Below are 20,945 nucleotides of genomic sequence, written 5' to 3' on the forward strand. Positions count from 1 at the left end.
GGCTAAAAAAAGTTATATCATTAATATGATAAAAAGCTATATCATTAATATCAGAAACCTTTTAAAAATTAGTTATTTTGATTTTTAGTGACAATATTTAAAGCATATTTAAATTTTAAAATAGCTTTAAGAGAAGGTGAGACCTTTTATGTTTTTCAAGGAGGGCATGGATTGGGAAATTTGACAAACAGTAATACCAGACAGACATCAGGAGAAATAAGGAGATGAAATGGGTCTGTTATAGTGAGACACTCTATTTACACTTAAAGCAACCCAGAACTCTATTTACTTCAATAAGGTGGTGAGTGATGAGATGGACTTAGGGCTCAGAACTTGTGAAAAATATTTATTAGAGTGTACAGAACTTTGACTTCTTTTTGAGTTTTCCTGAATTTAGTGGCACAGTGGTAGCCTCTAGGATGTGACAGCAAAATATTCCAATGTCAACAACACTATAATAAGCCATCCGAGGAGCCATTCCCAGATGGCTCCCAGTGATTTGCAACTTCTGGTGTTCATGCCTTTGTACAGTCCTCTCCCACAGTAAGTCAGTGTTGATCTTTGAATAAGATTAGTTCCAAGCCTAGATTATAAAAACACTGTGGCTTTTGCCTAGTTCTCTCTTCATTTACTTTAAGGGAAGCCATAGTACAGTTAAGACAAGCTATGGAGAAGCCCAAGTGGTGAGAAACTGATACCTCTTGCCAAAACCCAGTAAGAGAGGCCTCTGGCCCAAAGCCATGTGAGCGAGCCACTTTACAGTCAGATGTTCCAGCCTTAGTCAAGCCTTCGGTTGACTGAAGCCCCTGTGGACATTTTGTCTGCAACCTTATAGGAGATAGCTAGGACCGTCCAGCTAAGCTGCTTTGAACTTCTAAAACACAGAGACTGTAAGAGGATATTAAGTTTGGGGGTAATTTTTTTCATGCAGCAATAGCTAATTTACACTATACCAAATGAAAAAGTTCAGACACAAAAGACCACATACTGTACGTATACAAATCATCCATAATCAAAAACCACAAAGACCTACTAAGTTGCTGGTTATTAGGTATTGGAAGAAGAGAGGAATGGGGAGCAAATGCTCATAGAAACAAAGTTTCTTTTCTGGGTGAAAACATTCTGGATAGTGGTAATCTTGTGAATGTACTAAAAACCACTGTATGCTTTAAAGGATGAGTCTTGTGGCATTAACTATGCATTTTATCTGAACTGTACACACACACACATACACACACACACACACACACCAAGAATCTGGAAAAAAGCAGTGGATGGAAACTGGAAGGACTTTAAAGATAGTGTTAGTGAAAACATGAAGAGCCTTGAAGAAACTGTGATAGCTTTTGAGGATGCTATAGATGTGGACTTAAGGAAAGTGATGAAAATCTTATTACAGATTAGAGGAAAGGGAATTCTGGTTGTGTAGCAGCAGAAAGTGTAGCAACACTATTGCTTACAGTAACAGAGAATAGAATAGTGCCTCATGAACCGGGTGACCTAAAGGGGATTTCCAGACTCAGTGCTGAATGTGCCTCCTGAGTTCTTGCTGCTTATACCAACGTACAAGAGATGAGATAAAGAAAATAAACAAATAAAAATGAATAAATAATTAGTTTTTTAAGGTCTCCTATCTTCAGATGACAGATGATGCTAAAATTAAGAAATGGCCTCAAGGCAAAGATAAAATCTAGGACACTTCCAGGAAAACATGATCTCAAGTTAATTCCAAATTAGAGGCTTATTTTGAAGGGCACTTGGGTGTAGATTTTGTCTACTGGCATAAACTGCAGTAAAATTAGCAGGATACTCTCACATTTAAAAATATTATATTGTCAGAAACACTGCTAATTAGATTAAAAGGGCAGATAAAGAGACCTTTGGCCCTCCTAACTTTAACATGCAGGAAACAGGCTGAGAAAAATCACTCAGCTGGAAACACATGCTACCTTACATGAATAAAGAATAACATCTGAACCAAGAGCCCAGAAAACAGTCAAAAGCCAAGCCTTAAGTAATAATCAAGGAGCTGCCAAGTTAGTTGCCAGAGGATTTTGGGATTGCCATGGACACCCTCTCAAAACTTTTTGAATAGGAGGGACTACAACAGTAACTCTCCATCTGTTGTATAGTGTACCTGTGGGGAGCAAATAACTTGTATTAGTTCACAGGTCTTAATATGAAAAGGAACTATATACTTGAATTACTATACTTAAGGAACTATCCAGAACTATTGCCAAGGAGACTTATTCACACTTAGACCTGATTTAGATGATAAGATGTTGGGCTTTGTGCTGCTGCTACAATGGGATGAAACTTCTGGAGGACTTGGGAGTTAAGTTTATTTTGCATGTGGGAAGGACATAAATCAATAGAGACAAGACATCGGACTGTGGCAGCCAGCATTCAAGCTGACTGCCAATGATCTCTACCTCATGAAATTTATACTTCATGTAGTCTCTTCAACATATATTGGGTCCCATGTGACCTAGGAAATTTGGCAAGTGTGATAGTATGACTTCTAAAATATATTGACTTTTGCCTGATGTGCTTACATTTTGCTCATGTGTGTTCTGTCATTTGCTAGGCGGAAGCCAACTGCCATGACATTAAGATTCTCCAACAGCCCTACAGAGAGGTCCTTGTGGTGACAAACCTAAGTGAGACCTTATCTCACTTATCAGCCATAGGAGTGACTCATGGAAGCATTTCCTCTAGTGTCAGAGAACCCTTGAGAAAACTACAATACCTTGTCTGCAACATTGTTGGAGACTGCAAAAGATCCACCCAACAATATTACTTCTCAATTCCTGAGCCTCAGAAACTGTGAGATGATAAATGTTTGCTCTTTTAAGCTGTAATAGATAACTAATATACAATTTCTCATAATCTTGTTTCAGCTGTCATATTAAAAGGTCAATACACAGAAGCTCCTGCTGAATGAGATTTCCTCATTACACATTCAAAAAGTACATCTTTTTATCAGAATATTTTATTTCAACAGTCAACACTTTTTTCAAAAAGTAGAAACTATAGTTACTTCCCTGAGTATAAAGAACAAATTCTATAATAAAAGACAGTTACAAAATTAAGCAATTACAAGTACATAATTTTCTGCATTCCATTGAAGTCTATTACAAATTTATTCATAAAATTCTCATATTTTGGAATTTTAATGATTAAAAAAAAGAACAGGTTATTTTGCACCTGTGATGTTATGGTATCACTCTGATCTGTCTTTATCAAATTCCAGGGCAATCTTTAAAGCAGTGCTATTGAGGCCAACAGACTGCATGTTACATATGATAGAAACAATTATTCCCCTTGGGGGGACTTTGTTATTTATAACTTCTGTATCCAGTTCTTCAGGAAGGACTAGCAGGACACTACTGGCACCCACTGCACCTCCAGTATGTGAAGCATAATGCCGTTGCTTCCTACAAGAACCATGTGTTTGTTTTTTTTCTACAACACCCCATGCCATTGCATATTTACCCTCTTTATCCCAAGACATTTCTGTGTTAGGGACTGGTGTCCAAATCATAACCATTGTTTCTGGTTTGAGATATCCAGGTAAAAGATTTTCATTTGAGTTCTTAAACAGCCCGACTTGGTAACCATACAGCATTGCATTCCCAAATTTCAGAAGGTCACCCACTGTAGACAGAAATCCACCACCAGCCCACTTATAGGAATTATCCACGTAAGGTGTGTTGATAAGACGTCTCTTTTTATTGTAAACATAAAATCTAAAATGAAATAAGAAGGGTCATTAAAAATTTAATAATCTATTATTGACTTTACACAGGATAATGAATAAGAAAATTCATTGAGACAGATTGTATTTCAATGTAGTGATTGTATATTAAGCTACAAACTAACCACTAATTTTTAGTGTGATTCAGATACTAATGACACACAGATAACTGGGTATGGTAATCTAATTACCTTGTAAATTAAAGCACAGAAAGTGGGTTTTTTTTTAATTGGTTTGGTTTGCCCATGCTAAGTATGTTAGGCTTTTAATTCTTGCAAAAATATACTGATTAATATTGCAGAATACATTTTCCCTAAGCACATGGAGCAATACTTACCGTTTGGTAGATATTCCTAGTTCTTGGGCTTAATGTTGAATGATGTGACACAAGTGAATTTCATTAGTAAAAGTATGAACATTGGGATGTGTGGAATTAAGGTTGCTATTTGAATGAACAGATTTCCTGAATAAAAATACCCAGAAATATCATGTATAACAATGTGACATGGTAATTTCTTGGTGTAGTGGGAAAGACTAGAGTTAGCAAACATTGGTCTGAATCTCAACTCTCACCCTTACTAGCCATGTTTATTTTATTTGATTAACAGATATTCATATAGTTCTTACTATATGCTAGTCATTGTTCTAACAAGTATATAAATATGAACTAATTTATTCTTACAACAGTGTTAGAAGGTACATTCTGTTATAAATTACTATTTCACTGATGACAAAGTCACATAGCTTGTAAACGGCAAAGTTGGATTCAAACCCAGGCAATCTGCCATTCCTATTCTATGCTACCTTTCTGCTTCAGCGTCCTTTGAAAAAGGGGGTTTAAAAAACCTGCTTTGTAGAGTTTGGAATATGTGTCTAAGGTACTTTGCATATTTCTGGAAGGGGCTTAATAAAGAAATGGTAGTTGTTATTTATTCATGCATTTAACAATTATTGACAGAAGCACTTATTTACTATGTGCCAGGTAATATTTTGATGCTGGAATAAAGAATTAAGAGACAAAACATCTGACCTTATTAGGTTTATATTACAGTGTGAGGAAACTGTACCATAAATATTAGGCAAGTAAAATGAAATCACAAAATAACTGAACAAAAAATTAAACTTTACACATGAGGATCCTTTCTTAGATTTTGAGTTTGCTGACTGCCTCACTTCTAATGGTATGCAACTTCATTTTAGCTCTACTATTCATGAGCACATTCAGCTTGAATCTCACTATCACTTTGAACTGTTTTACTTCTAACATCTCGAATTCAGAAATATCTTCTTCTATGACTTCCAATCCAGCTCTTCAAGTGAACCTCCATCTATTTCCCTTGCTTCTTCCCTATTTTCTCATGTGTTTTAGTCCCTACTGATTTTACCTGCCTTTTCTGTTCTAGCCTGCACTATACCATCAGCCATTTTAATTATTTTAGCTATGGTATCACTTGCACCTTTGGGTTCCTCATTCTTCTAACCTTGCATCGCACCAATCTACCAATCCTAAAAAAACTAAATATGCCCTTCTTTGTTACCCATCTGCCAAGAGAGGCTATATAAAAATCCATAAAACAATAATGGACATAATTTTATACTTTTGCTAAGGGACTTCACTGCTGTTATTAAATCCTTTTTCATTATTTTTCATCCTTTTCATTATTTTCCTGGTTATTCCCTAGGTATATACTTCATATAACCTATTCCCATTCTTCCACTCACAATCCTCTACCCTAACTTTGGTCCCAGATCACCATATAGTTTTTTTTACTGATAAGACTGGAACCATCCAAAGTAATCCAGAAGTTCTTACCGTCATCTCTAACTATTTATATCACTATCCATTCTTTCTACTTTCCAGTCACTTAAGACATTTTCCTATTGTTTTTAAAAGTAATTCTTTACCTGAATCTTTGATTGCCTTGTTTTGCCTCTAAAATCTTGTCCTATTAGTTATATTTCTTAGGTTATTTTCTCTACTTGAAGTCCATTGTCCAGTCAGAAGCTAGAGATTATACTCCCCTCACCTTTCTCTCATTCATTTGAAACCCTGCAGTAGTTACAATGCATTAGGAATAAAATCCAAACTTCTTACCATAGCACATAACCCACTCAGTGATCCTCAACAGTAGTACCAAGTTCCTAAGAGAATTTTTTGGAGACATTATTTTAGCTGTTACAATTACTAGAGAGCTCTTAATGGCAGTTAGTGGATAGAGCTGCAAGATCCTAAATGTCCTCTGATGTATGGAGAAGACCCACACAAAAAATGATGTGTTCGGGCTGGGGTTGTGGCTCAAGTGGTAGCACGCTCACCTAGCATGCATGAGGCACTGGGTTCGATTCTCAGCACCACATAAAAATAAAATAAAGATATTTTGTCCACCTTAAATAAATAAATAAATAAATACGATGTGTTCTTGCATATCCTGCAAGACCTTCAACTATCCCATCGGAGATTCTGTAAGTAAAGAATATATTTATAACTAGCTGAGCCTAGAAACTTCTTCTTGTTATATTTAAACACAAAGTACTTTTTGCACTTTTATTCTACCATTAATTTTTCTTTAATGTAACTACTGTGAAAATCAAAGACTGTTTTACTCAAAACTTTACCCAGAGTTGGTCACCAAGGACACAAATTGAAACACCAATAATTTCATCTTTATCAGTCTGCATTGCAGTTCACATTCACAACACTTTTATGTATTAAATTTCATGTAACTTTATTATGTTCTATAATGTTGCTATGAGTAAACTTTAACATACTGAAAATATTTATTATTTATTATAAATCACACTCATTCTATTTATTCTTTATAGTGTGGAACAAGCACTTGTGTGAATTATATTAGCTATGACTTTCATTGCAGGATATTGAAGTAGTATTGTGAAATATTTGTTAAATTAAGGGGCAGTGGGTCTATAGCATTGAAACTCATTGCCTAACATGATTTAACATCTGCTTACCTCTTTGATCTCATCACCGATAACACCTTGCCTTGTTCTTTTATGCCAGATTTATTTCTGTATTTGCAAAAAAAAAAAAAAAAAAGGCAAGCTAGCTCTCCTCAGCATTCTTGTCTCAACAGGCATGGCCTAAAACTAATGTATTTTAAATAGATCCCCTATATACTCTGCCTATTAAGTTTATATTCCATCGCCCCATTTATTTTTGGTACTGGAGATTGAAACCAGGGGTGTATACCACTAAGATATATCCCCAGCCCTTTTTATTTTTTGATATGAGTACTTTCTAAGTTGTGGAAGCTGATGTTGAACTTGTAATCCTCCTACCTCAACCTCACCGAGTTGCTGGGATTATAGCATGCAATACCGTACCCAGCCCATGTTATTTTTTTATATCAATATCTGAAATTCTTACTTCTTAACACATTTGTCTATCTCTTCCCATGTTAGGTAAGTTTCATAAGGGTAGAAACTTATCTACCATGTTCATTGGTGATTCTCCTACCTTGAACAGTACCTGTCATATAGTCAGTGCTCATTATGCATTTTGATAAAATCAAAACATTGTCATTGGCCAGATACTTAATGACACCTGGCAATGCACAGGAGAGATAAGTAAAAGCATACAGAGTGGCTGAGCTCTAGGGGCTAACAGGCTTGCTGGACAATTTTTAAATTTCAAAGCCCTATGAGTCATCTTGGAAATTTTGTTACAATGCAGATTCTGCTTCAGCAGGTTTACAAATTGTGCATTTCTAACTCCCAGATGAAGTCCATTCTGCTGGTTTGCAGGTTTATAAATTGTGCATTCTAATGCCCAGATGAAGTCCATTCTGCTGGTTTTCTGAGTAATAGGTTGTGAAATGACTCAAAGATGAATCTGGGGAATCCTAAGCACTAATAAGCATGAGCATCACCAAGAGCATGGTGGTTCAGTTTGGCTGAGGCAGGAAACTTTTGAGGATAAGTGAAAAGAGGTAATGCTGGAGGAGCAGACATGGGACAAAGGACAGATCAAAAAGGCCTTTCTGTGCCACGCCAAGAACTTTTGACTCTTTCACTTTTGATCATAAAATGCCTAAGTTTCCTCCAAGGAAGAAAAATATCTTCCCATAGCTTCCAGCTGCCAGTTTTCTCTCTCTTCCTTTACTGCTGAATAACATGAAATAGTCCATACCTGTTCTTTCCATATATGCATCCTCTCTATTCATTCTTCAACCCCTTAAAACTATAACTGATAAACAGCTGTCTAACGGATTATCACGCATCTTCTCATTCCTTTTTTCAGTCCTCATTTAACTTATCCCCTGTAGCACCACTGACCCATACTTCCTAGCATTCCTCCCAGTTCATTCTGCCCTCTGGGTGCTCTGTACCCTAAGATTCTCTGCCCTTTCAGTAACCAGTTTGTCCAATTATACAAGGTCTTCTTTTCTGCAGAGAAAACTACAAATCTGCATCTGTACCACAACCTCTGCTCCAAATTGACAGCTGGATAGTCTACTAATATTAATAATTCCCCAATTTGGTTTGGGAGAAGGGTAGGAATGATGTTTATCTGTGCCACCTATGGGGCTTCTCCTTCCCAAAATTATACACTTCCTTCAAAATTTATAACTTTGGAAGGGTTGTAGGCATATAAAGTTTGAAAAATGACTCCTTCTTCTTTCAAGATTCTTCTATGTTCCCTAAAAGTTCACATTATAAACTGGGTGAAGTAGGACTGGCAGTTAGGAAAGGGATGGCCACGGGTATGTGTCTATTACAAAAAAAAAAAAAAAAAGTCCACAAAGAATCTCAATATGCTCTTTGAGAACCACTGATTGGATAGGTGGACTTCTCAAAATTCACACGTCTAAAATGAAAATCTCTTGCAAACCTTTTTGTCATATTTCTTCTTTTCAAATAAGATGTTAAATCCTTTTACCTTTCTCCCTTTTTTTCAATTCCTATGGTCATTCACATGTTTTAGGCTCTTATTACTTTCAGCCTAAACTCTGATTACACTTATAATGCCAGTCTAGAGTAAAATTAAATATTTTCTCACTGAGATATATATTTCTTAGAGTGAACTCAAAGCCTATAAACCAGAAATACCAATATTTTGGCTAAAAATCAATTTTCTGTAATTTATTTTTAAAAGTAAAACGTTTCAAACCACTTATATTAAGGTTGAAATGAGGACTCCTCAGTCATTCCTTCTTAAAATATAAAAATACAGAGAATTCTAGACTATATACTAGATATAGACTTCAATCTCTTGGTTCCTTTGACAGAAAATAAATTAGTAATTTTTCATGAAAATAATTTTGTTCAGATGAATGACAAACATTACTATTTCAAATTCCTAGGGAATTTTGGCTTTACTCAAAATTCTTGGGTAAGTTTCAGGGACATCTTTATAAATAAATAATTGATGGAGTGATGTCAAATGACAAAAAGCCTCTTCCTACTTATTTAGGAATTTCCAGATTTTGCATAAGTACATTATATAACCACAGAAATCTACATCTACAAACTTAGAAATTTAAAATGGTTTTTAAATTTCTTATTAACAATAAAAAAGTAAGAGTTTAAAATGTGTATTATAAGGGCTGGGGCTGTGGCTCAGCGGTAGAGCGCTCGCCTCTCACGTGTTCGATCCTCAGCACCCTGGGTTCGATCCTGGGTTCGATCCTCAGCACCACATAAAAAAAATAAAATAAAATAAAAATACTGTGCCCACGTATAACTAAAAAAAAAATTTTTTTAAAAAGTGTATTATAAGGGTCTAGGAATAATTTAGTGGGAGAGTACTTGTCTAGCATACACAAGGCCCTGGGTTCATCCCCTAGTACCACAAAAAAACTAAAAACCTCACAACATAAATGCACATTACAAAAACCAATTCCATTTTAACATTTAACATTAATAATTAAATTGAACCTACTAGTGAAGAATCTGTCAGCAAAAGGAACAAAAGGAGCCTGAGAAGGAATAATGCTTAATTCTGGAAGACACCAGAAAATAAATAGAAAATAAGGATAACTTAATAGAAGATAAATCTTCTATTTATCTTTTAAAATAAACTTTTAAAATGCAGCAAACACTTCAGAAAACACTCATTTATTTGATTTATTTGGTTTTAGTCCATCAAATTATAAAACCAGAGATTTATTTATTTTTATTTATTTTTTTTTGCAGTATTGGGGATCAAACCCAGGCTCTTGTGCATACCAGACAAGGACTATCATTAAGCTATATCTCTAGCACAAAATTAGAGATTTTTGTTGCAAGCATTGTGCCAAACACAGAAAATATTCTACAAGGTTAATAAGCTAAGGTATTGACTAAGAAGTTCCCTATCAATTAACTGAGTATCTTTCAGTGGCAAGAACATTTACTCTACTCCCTTAGGGATGTTTGCTTATCATCTATTTAATTTGCCTATACAGAATATATTTGCTATACAAATCAATATAGGTATAGATTCTGTATAGTGCCTATATAGAATCTACGGTCCAACTCTTCCATTTAAAGAAGCCTTAATTTTATACAGGCCAATAATGTACCCAGATAAAAGTAAATTCCCTCACCTACCTTACAGGTAAGTGTGGCCTGTGGCTACAGTTAAAATTCTGGCCCTAGACACTTAAATAATGTAAGATTCTGGGAAAATACTTTAAACAGGTAATGGACATCAGGTGGCACTATTTTAAACATACACATATACATAAAGAGAATTGATAAAGAAGATATTTACTTTGGAGAAACAATTAACTCTATGCCTAAGAAGTCAGTAGACCAAAAAAACAAAAAAACAAAACAAAACAAAAAAACTGCAAACATTTCATTTTGTACAAAATGGTACAATAAAACAAGTGAATAGAAACATATTGCAGTTACTATATTTTACTTTAAGGGTTCCCCCTCCTTGGGTATTTTTTCAGATATGTACCAAAAAACTCCTCCTAAAAGATATTATCTTTTAAACTCCTTAAAAATAACTATTACAAAAAAAGAATCAGAGAGTTTTAGAGACCAAAATTGATACCGTATCTAATAAGATAAAAACATAGCAAATAGATAGAACATTTTTTTAGGAAACATTTCTTTCTTTTTTTAGTGACCTATTTTATTTCACAAGCACATTTAACTAAAATGAATCAACTACCACTTTAGAACTACTAGGTCCCATCAAAAATCCAAAAAACAAACAAATCAGCCTCAGAGCTGACAGGAATCTTCCTCACCAGAAATGGAAAGCCACTGCCTTTTTTCAAGGATTAAGAGCTAAAATGACATTAATTCACCATCATAGGCCATATTTTGATTTTTGCAAGTTACTCATCAGGAAATAGCAAATGACAGCTGTTCTGCAGTCTGTAGATTCATACAGGCCTTAATTTCAATTTAGAATGAGGCTTAATTAGGACACACAATGTCCTGCCATAAAGACCTAGACACTCATTTTCAAATCTTTAGGTGTAAATCAACATAACTTCATGCAGCTACACCATCTTTAATAGAGAATCTTTTTTAGATTCAACTGACAACCTCTGGTATTTGTCCCTTTTTCTTTTGTTTTCCAGAAGAATATAATGCTAGACCTAAAAATAGTAATCAGGTGGCACTATTTTAAACACAGACGCAGAGTCTGAAGTGGTCAAGAACCACCAAACTTAAAAAAAAAAAAAAAAAAAAAATTTAAATTCACTGCTTGTTACTAACCTGGGTTTCCCTTCTGGGTTTCTCAAATCTCCTTCAGATCATAGACTGATTTGAAATGCACATTTAATCCATATTTAAACTGTTCATTTAAAACGATAATTTTGCTAAATACAACAGAAGATTGAACAAAACAAATGTGGAGATTGACTCCAAAAAATGCTGCCATTTTTTCTGCTTCTTTAGAAAGTACCATTAAGCCACTTGGAAACCATATACTAATGGAATATGCTAAGTAAAATTAATAGTTGATTTATTAAATGTGCAATCTTTGTAACAGATAACAGAAAACATCACAACAGTAAAACGCATATTAGTAATCAGTCTCAAAATTTTCTGCCAATGCCTCTTTTAGAAGTTACTAGTAATGATTAAGATAAAATTTTAGTTTGATATATTTTACTGAAGGACTTTCAAACTTTTTTTTTTTTAACCTTAACCCACAGTAAGGAGTACATGTCTCATTCTGACTAAATGAACACACATGCACATGAATGTGTCACCTATCTGAAACAGAAGTTTTATAGAATAATACAGTGGCACAGATGGCTGGTTATTTACAACATTGATTCTTCTTTCCATCCTTAGTAATAGAATTACAGCTGTCACTAAGTTTGACCATTAGGTTAACTTTCTGCCAACAGAAGGTGAACAGAGATGAAGGGTGGCACATGCCAAGTCTGGATGTTCAGGCATTAAGTACACTGCTTCTTCACTCTTTTGCTTTTTCTAGGGATCTGGGGTCTAGCTTGTATTATACAGATGGGGACACCACCATCTGTATGAAAGCTGTAAGATGGAAGTGCATGGTTTTTTTTTTTTTGGAACTGGGGATTGAATCCAGGGATGTACTGAACCACATCCCAGCCCTTTTAAAATATTTTATTTAGAGACAGGGTCTCACTAAGTTGCTTAGCACTTCACTAAGTTGCTGAGACTGGCTTTGAACATGTGATCTTTCTGACTCAGCCTCCAGAGCTGCTGGGATTACAGGCGTGTGTCACTGCACCCAGCCTAGCATCTGGGTTCTTAAAAGGTTGTGTAGAGCAGCTCTATTTGCCAATCTGAACTCTCACCTCAGGAATGATGCATGAGAGTGTTAAACTTTTATTTTCTTCAAGCCATTGTATTTTAGTGACTTTTTCCTATAGCAGCAGTCTTCGCCCTAAAAGTTTATATCTACCCTTGATACATGCAACACATTTTATAATTATTTTCTATTCTACTTTGTTTTATGAAAGACAGATATACTGATACCAACCCACTAAACTGATTTTCCAACTCATACTGGCCATAAGGTCTAGTTTGCAAACTATCATACAGTTTGAAAAAGGAGTGAAAAGAAAAAAAAAAAATCAGTAAAGAACATAGTGCTTAGCACATTGGCTAATTCTAACTATAAATAACCATGAGATAATCCAACCAGTCATTTTATAAACTTTTGATTTACATTTTCCTAACATTTGATATAATTGTCCTTTCATTCATTCTAATTTTTTAGAAAGTTACCAAGTTTTGTATTTCAAATATTTTTCCTCTAATAATAAAACTTCAAATAACTTTAAAAGGTAAAAATAAATCTTTATTGAATTTGCTAACACTATGTTCAATTTAACTTTTTAAATTTTCTGAGGTGCTTCAAATTTTTCCTCTAATATAAACTTTTTTATAATTAAATAATTTAAAAATTCAAATATTTTTTATGAATGGTTTTGAAGTGTGCCAGTTCTCAACAGAATACTAAAATTTTTTAGCACTTTCATAAGTTGTGTTTAGTTACTTTATATAACATAAATTAGTTAAAACCCTAAATTATAGAAAACTTCATAAAACAAAGCATAAGCTAAATTTTAAAATATTAAAGGCTAAACAGCTCTGACCAAACCCTTTTCTGTCATAATGGTAAATGGTCAAATATGAAATTACCCCAAATCGTAACATTTTTCCTTCTTAAGGATTCCAGTTAATACATCAAAGTCAGTGTTATGAAGTTTCTCCATAAATTACATTAAAACCTGCTAAGCAATTTGCCTAGGATTTTAAATTTCAAATTTACATAAGTAATTCCAACTTGATATTTTATATTTAAAAGATGTAAAATAAAACTTGGAGGAACTATGGCTTAAACATTTTAGATCTTAATCCTTATAATTAAAAGGTGCCTAAGGATGTCTAATTATTAAAAAAAGGACTTTAAACCTAAATATATTTAAAATGTTCCATTATTTTAGTTAGGTAGCACTTACTATTTTTATAGTACACTAAAAGTGTAATTACTCTCACTAATGGCAGGTAGCAAGGATCTACATAATCCAAATCAGAAGAGCATTTTAACATGGTCATTTATTAATACATACAAACTCAAACATAAAACTCCTGATTAAAAATATATACATATGAACAACCTAATAATTATTTACCCTTACAAATAGTTTTGTTACTATTTTATATACTTAATATTTCAAAAGCTAGATATTAAATAATATCAGTGACAGATTACAACTCATTGACTATTAATCCACGAGAGCACATTGGTATGAATAAATAAGTTCATAAATGAATAAATAAATAAGAAGGGAAGTACTTTCCCACAAGGTAATGCTAACTAACAAATATTGAGATGATAATGGAATTAGAAAGTCACCACTGGCAACCATTATTGTCATAACTGATCCAGACATTAATCATGAATGGGTGTTAAAATAAGTAGAAAGTTTGATGAGAACTAGGAATTTTACATAGTATCTCCTCAAAATATACTTGTTAACTGAACAAAGGAAAACCCAGCAACTTCACAAGGGAGAAATGTGACAGGCACTACCTCAACAAAGTCATTAAAACACAATCACCAATAATGGGATAAACCAACATCATGTGACTTCTGAAAGACATGACAACTAGATGCAATGTGGGATTCTGTATTGATCCCTGACCAGAAATAAAAACTTTTCTTTTTCACTATAAAGAACACTAGTAGAACAATTGGCAAAAAGTCTAAATCAATTTCTTGAATTCCCTTGTTCTCAAGAAATACACATTTAAATATTTATAGGTAACGACATGCCATGTCTGCAACTTATTCCAAGTGGTCCAAAAAAAAAAAAAAAAAAAAAAAAAAAAAAAACACAGATAGATAATGCAAATGTGGTAAAATGATAACATATGGGGAAACTGGGTGAAGGGTATGTATATGTGAATTCTTTGTACTATTCTTTCAATTTTTCTGTATGTACAAAATTATCTCAAAATAAATGTTAAAACAAAACATAATAAAAGGAAAACAAACAAATCATTAGATAAACATAAGAAAAGGGGTGATTAAAAGAGCAAATTACAAATGCACATGATGGGTGAAATTTTGGTTTAATTATTCATGCGCTTACATTATTATTGCTATATTTTATCTAAGTGTCTTGGGGCACTTTACAAACATGTTTTATTTTCTTCACTGTATAAATGGAAAATAGACATGCAGAAAAGCTCCCAAAATGTGGCAAATTGATTTTGGAATGGAAACAAGGAAAATTTGACTTTTAATTGGTAACACAATGTTAAAATGCAATATATAGCTAGACACACCAGAAGGTATTTGTTTACCTTGCTCTATTGTAAATCACTGGCTCATTTTCTTCCTGCACAGTTGTCAGCATATCCAAGTCATGGAATATTTTCTGCATATAGTCCAAATATTTATATCCTGAAGCTCTTTCTACTATGGCTGCCAGTAGGGTATAGCCAAAAGTTGAGTACAAAAACTGACTACCTTGAGACATCATTGCAAGAGGGGAAAAAACAGAAAATACTTAATTATTATTAAAAAATATGTAAAATATTTTCCCACTGAAAATAGGCATACCTTTAAAATTGTAATATTTTACTTTAGCATATCAACAAATTCAGTTAATTTTGTATAGCCCCGCTTATTGCATCTCACTATAATGCAAGAATAAAATGATGATCGGTATATGTATCTAAAATTTCAATGAATCTGTTCCTTTATCTGATAATGAAATAAACAAATGCAAAACAAAAAAATCATTCAAACTGACAACCAAATAGGAAGGGAAAAAAAAGCAAATTTGATTTCTTGAGTCAACTATTCTTGTTCTCAATTCATCTGGTATCGTAAACAATAGATAAATAGATGTGTAAGTTCTCATTTTAATAAAATATATGTAGGCATAAAAACTATTTCAAATACATATTTAAATATATATTATATATGTAGAATTTTAAAAACATTATACACGTACATATATATAATTTCAAATATGTAATTTTATACTACTTTGTATTCTGGAAACTTAAAATTTTATTATCCATATAAAAATGGGTAGAAACCTTATTTTTTTTTCCCAGTACTGGGGATTGAATTGGGGAGCACTTTGTCACAGAGCTACATGCCCAGCCCCCGACCCCACACCTTTTTTTATAATGATTTTGTTTTAGTTGCAGTTGGATACAATACCTTTATTTTATTTTTCTGTGGCGCTGAGGATAGAACCCAGCACCCTGAACATGCTAGGCTAGTGCTCTACTGCTGAGCCACAACCCCAGACCCCCCCCCCCCCCCCCCCCCCGCCCTTGTTTTTAAACTTTGAGACTGTGTCTTGCTAAGTTGCTGAGGTTGGTCTTGAACTTGTGGTCACCCTGCCTCACACTCCTGAGATGTTGAGAATATAGGCACACCGGACCAAGCAATTTAATTTTTTTTTTTAATAGTTGTCAATGGACCTTTATTTTATTTATTTACATGTAGTGCGGGGAATCAAACCCAGTGCTTCACACATGCTAGGCAAGCGCTCTACCACTGAACCACAACCCAAGCCCCCAGCAATTTAATTTTAACATTAAATTCTAACTAAATTTAAATATTCCTATTAGTCACACATTATCCTTTTTACTTTGGTCCAGGTTATATTTGGGGAATAATAATTCCAATATTCTCCATGAACATCTTGATACTGAGACTCCTCTAAGTGGTTGCAGATCCTTCCATGAGGCTAAATCTAGATAATCACCTGCCTGGATGCCAGCCTTTGTTAGGAAGTACAAACAAAAAGGGAGGCACTGTCTTTCCAATTCTACTATCATGTGTAGCTAAAAAGAACAAATTTTAAAAACCCAGAAAAACAGGGGCACTGGACTGGTTCATACAACCACCTTCAGCCCACTGAATGTACTCAGGATGAAAGACATTTTGGATTTCCTGAAAATCTAACACTTTAATAATAATGACTTTGTTAAGAGAAGGAATGAACACTCACCAGGTTTAAAGAACAAAGGATCATTTTTAAATAATTTTAGGGATTCAATTGAATTTTCAAACTTTTCTTTCAAATATAATTCACCTTGTTCAAAATCATTTTTTTTCTTGCCATGTTTCCGACATTTGGATTCATTATCCTGTTCTGATTTAGCTTTAGAAAAGTCATTCTTTTCATTACTTTTGCTTCCTTTTTCTTTCAATTCTTTTTCTTGGTCAGATGCCATTGTTCCTTTCATCATCTTCAAGGCTTTATAAGCCTTTTCTTCTTTCACCTTTTTCATGTCCTTTTCATAATGACGAATTCCACTTAAGTGGGATATTAGCAATCTTGTTGTGACAGAAACCTAATAGTAAAAACATGAAAATTCAATTACAATATTAAACTGTACAATAACAAGTTAACAGTCTGGGAATGAATGCCTCAGTAATATTTTCCACTTTGAACTCCTGCTGGAAAAAGGTCACATATAGATCCTGACCCTCAAGTATCAGAAAAATACAAATTAAAAAAAAAAAACACACACACACACAACTTAATCCAGTAACGGTAACTAAAATCAAAGCAAAGAGTCCTACAAAACATTTCAAATATAAATTCCAGCATAAACCATTTAACAGGCCAATTAATACACTGAACTGTGAATTTCACTACCTTTTCACCTTCATATTCTTTTTCTGGGAATTCAGGAACATAATGTTGTACTGGAACATCAAGATCCAGTTTCCCTGCTTCCCACAATTTGGCAAGAGCAACCATGGTGAGGCTTTTGCTGATGCTGGCAATTCTCATAACTGTCTCTGGTTTACATGGCACCCGGTTCTCAACATCGGCATAGCCTAAACCTTTGGATAAAGAAAAGCAAAAAGTTTCTATTAATTAGCTTCATGGCCAAACAAGTCTTCAAAAACTGAACTATCTTAAAACACCTTGGGTGCTCTTTTAAACAAAAAGATAATCCACTTTTATTAGTTACTTAAAACTGGACATGTAAGAATGAGTTTTAGCAATGCTGACAAAAATAAGCCTAACACTTTTAACATTATAACTAAACTGAAAGTGTACCCTGTATATAATAATTTTTCATCTGACTCAGATACTAATTTTTCTTAGCTTATGTTAACAATTTGATTATTACACATTTCAAATAAATTACATTCTTTAAAGAAAACATTTTCATAGCTGGGCATGGTCTCATGCTTGTAATCCTAGCAACTCCAGAGGCGGAGGTAGTAGGATCCCAAGTTTGAGGCCAGCCTTGGCAACTTAGCAGGACCCTGTCTCAAAAAATAAAAAGCACTAAGAATGTAGCTCAGTGGTAAACACCTCCTGTGTTCAATCCCCAGTACCAAAGAAATAACGAAAAACGAAAAATCAGTATTCTTCAGATTATAATCATTCTTGATTTTTTAGTTTCTGCTGATGTCCTTAAAATAGTCATTCAATCAAAATGAATGTGAAAAGATGTCCTGAAAAGCAAATCCAACTATCAATTTGATTCAGCTGCAAACCATAAGAAAAACTCTGTACGAGTAATTTAAATCTCCTTCTACAAAAAAATTTGTTTGGGTTTCATCTTTTGCACGTGGTGAATACATGGAATTCAAAGAGATATAAAGAACTGAATTCTGAAAAGAAGTACAACGACTGTTTTTAAACTGTATTCTGAAAATATTTGCATAAAAACAAAACTCTCACCAATACGGTTAGCATTTATAATATTTTCATAAATTAGGTATACTGATACAAAGTATACTTATACTTGGGGAAAAATAATTTTTCAAAACCCTACTGCTCCCACCAACTTCTCCTAAAACTACTACTCTCTCTCTTATCTGAAACTTCAATTAAAAATAGGATTTCTAAAAACCTAGGGTGACTTACTGGACCAATTTATGTGCATTGGAGAAGTTACCTTATAATGTTTTGATGAAAGTATCACAAAATAAATAGAAATGCTTCTCTCAAAGCTTCCAGCTTTTTATTTGAAAAAGTAATTATTATTCTGTGCAGCAAAAAGAATAATAAAGTAAGACTGTAAACTCATTAGGGACAATGAATAGTGTTATCTCTAGTATTCAGAACAATGCCTTTTACAGAATAGAAAACTCATTAAATTGTTGACTGGATTTATAAAGAAAAATACAGAAATTCTGGTGTTTTATCTACCCATTAGGGCTATCTACAAATATGCAATAGCGGATATTTAATGGATTGTTCTATATACCCTTTCAAGCCAATAAATTCAGTCCTAAGAGAAGAGTGGGGTTAGAAACAAGCCATTTTTTAAGACTCCAATTTTTTTAGTAGTCACAGTTTAATTATCACTTTTGGTGTGGGGATTACCCAGAGCCTAAGCATGTGCTCTCCTGCTGAGCTACACCCCCAGCCCTGTTAGTCACATTTTAAGTCTTGCTGTGATTAAAAAATAACAACCTGGGGACTGGGGTTGTGGCTCAGTGGTAGAGCGCTCACCTCTCATGTGTGGAGCATTGGGTTTGATCCTTAGCACCACATAAAAATAAATAAATATAGAGGGGGTAGAGAGAGAAGAGGGGAGGGGAGGGGAGGGGAGGGGGGATAGTAGAGGATAGGAAAGGCAGCAGAATACAACAGACACTAGTATGGCAACATGTAAATCAATGGATGTGTAACTGATGTGATTCTGCAATCTGTATACCGGGTAAAAATGGGAGTTCATAACCCACTTGAATCAAAGTGTGAAATATGATATATAAAGAACTATGTAATGTTTTGAACAACCAACAATAAAAAATTAAAAATAAATAAATAAATAAATAAAATAAAGATATTGTGTCCACCTACAACCAAAAAAAAAATTAAATAAAAATAACCTGATTCTTCATTCTGTATACGTTATTTCGACAATATGTATCATTTAATTTAAACTGAATAGCAAACAATTTATGGGATTAACTCCAACCACTCTACTGTCAATATTTTATTCACCAATTGGTACAAAACAAGTCGCTAAATAACAGTTTTCTGAGCCCACCTTCTGACCAGACTTCTTTTCCATCTACAGAAACTCCGACCACTATTCCTGGTGCACCCACCTCGTCCTAGAAGCAAAGCGGGGGGGGGGGGGGACCGACAGTTAAAAGACAGCGGGGTAACCCTGCACACCCCAAAACTCCAGCAGGCCCCGCCCACCCAGCGGGTCCCGCCCACCCGGGCTCTGGCCTTGCCCCGCAAGTAACCGCGAGGGGAGCGCCAAGTCCGCACCCTGGTGGGGGAAGGGGCGGTCCCCCAAGCGGGCGGTGACCTCAGCCCGGAGTTGGGCAACCCCCAAGGGCTTCTGACTGCGATCTAGCGGTCGGGAAACGGGAAGTCTTTCTCGGAAGCCGACAACCGGCACCCCACCGCCCAAGGTGGGGTCAGTTCAGCCCGGAGATACAACCACCAAGGGGCCCCATTTCGGGGTGAACTGGAGCTAGGGCGCAAGGACCCCAGCCGCCGGCGCCCCCCTCCCCAGTCGCCGCACCTTGATTCTGTGCAGCAGGTCCCGGCTGCTCTCAATGGCTCTGGCGAAGCACCGGGAGTGGGGAGACGCCGGGGTCTGCAGAGACCGCGGGGCGAGGGACTGCTCCAGCAGCGGCACGGCCTGAGGCCACGCCTCGGGGTCGGGGGCCGCCGGGGGTTGAGCGGGGGCGGCGCCTCTTAGCCCTCCCGCCAGCTTCACCCCGAGCGCCAGCCCCAGCCCCAGCCCCAGGCCCCCGACCCAGCCGTTGCCGAGCGGAGGCAGCCCAGCCCGCTGGTGGGCCCCACGACGCCCGCAGCCCCAGGCCCGGCCCCCGGGGGTCGCAGCCTGCAGCGTCACGGCTGACAGGAGCCGGTACATGGCTTCTCTGGAAAGCCGGACGCTTCAGAGCTCTCGCAGGTTGGGCCGGGTTGGGGGGTGGTTCGGGAAGGGAGGGGCGACAAGGGGAGGGAAAGGCAGGGGCGGGCCTGTGCAGACCTTAGCAGTCGACGCCCGACGGCCGGAGTGCCGATCGCATCGAGCCCTCCTTCCTTTCCATCTCTTTATGAGTATTTTCCCAACTTTCTCCCCTCCCTCCCTCCCTCCCTCCCTCCCCCCCACCCCCTCTCCTCCCCCGCCTCTCTTTCTCTCCCCTTCTCTCTTTCTCTGCCTCTGTCCTTCTCTCGCCTCACTTCCTTCCTTCTTTCTCTTGCTTTCTTTCCCATTTTCCTGAAGAGGAAAATGTTACCTCTTCAGAGAAATT

The 20,945-nt window shown here is 35.8% G+C and overlaps 1 protein-coding gene across 4 annotated transcripts; it reads right to left on the reverse strand.

Annotated features, from left to right (window-relative positions):
• Positions 1 to 2,974: 2,974 nt before the first annotated feature.
• Lactb (lactamase beta) lies at positions 2,975 to 20,614 on the reverse strand. Of its 4 annotated transcripts, none has more exons than XM_046426563.2 (7): positions 20,207 to 20,613; positions 19,718 to 19,784; positions 17,356 to 17,546; positions 16,786 to 17,047; positions 15,032 to 15,197; positions 6,728 to 6,784; positions 2,975 to 3,749 (listed from the first exon to the last, which is right to left on the reverse strand). In XM_046426563.2, the coding sequence occupies exons 1-7, from the start codon at positions 20,561 to 20,563 to the stop codon at positions 3,224 to 3,226; spliced, it is 1,626 nt and encodes a 541-aa protein (XP_046282519.1). In that variant the 5' UTR covers positions 20,564 to 20,613; the 3' UTR covers positions 2,975 to 3,223. The 4 variants fall into 4 exon arrangements, with proteins under 4 accessions (XP_046282519.1, XP_046282517.1, XP_046282518.1 ...); XM_046426561.2 differs by having other exon boundaries at positions 16,702 to 17,047; positions 20,207 to 20,611; XM_046426562.2 differs by lacking the exon at positions 6,728 to 6,784 and having other exon boundaries at positions 16,702 to 17,047; positions 20,207 to 20,608.
• Between the last annotated feature and the right edge of the window lie 331 nt (positions 20,615 to 20,945).

This window comes from Marmota monax, unplaced genomic scaffold (assembly GCF_021218885.2).
Source record: "Marmota monax isolate L192 unplaced genomic scaffold, Marmota_monax_Labrador192_F-V1.1 WCK01_AAM20220418_F8-fsc00078, whole genome shotgun sequence".
Taxonomy (NCBI): Eukaryota; Metazoa; Chordata; class Mammalia; order Rodentia; family Sciuridae; genus Marmota; species Marmota monax.

Excerpts from the sequence above, each read along its gene's own strand:
- Lactb (XM_046426561.2), bottom strand. The coding sequence starts at position 20,563 with ATGTACCGGCTCCTGTCAGCCGTGACGCTGCAGGCTGCGACCCCCGGG. Across the intron at positions 19,785-20,206 it reads ACCTGCTGCACAGAATCAAG|GACGAGGTGGGTGCACCAGG; the intron begins GTGCGGCGACTG and ends CTTTGCTTCTAG. Across the intron at positions 15,198-16,701 it reads TCCTTTGTTCTTTAAACCTG|GTAGTCAGTTTTTGTACTCA; the intron begins GTGAGTGTTCAT and ends TGATGTCTCAAG.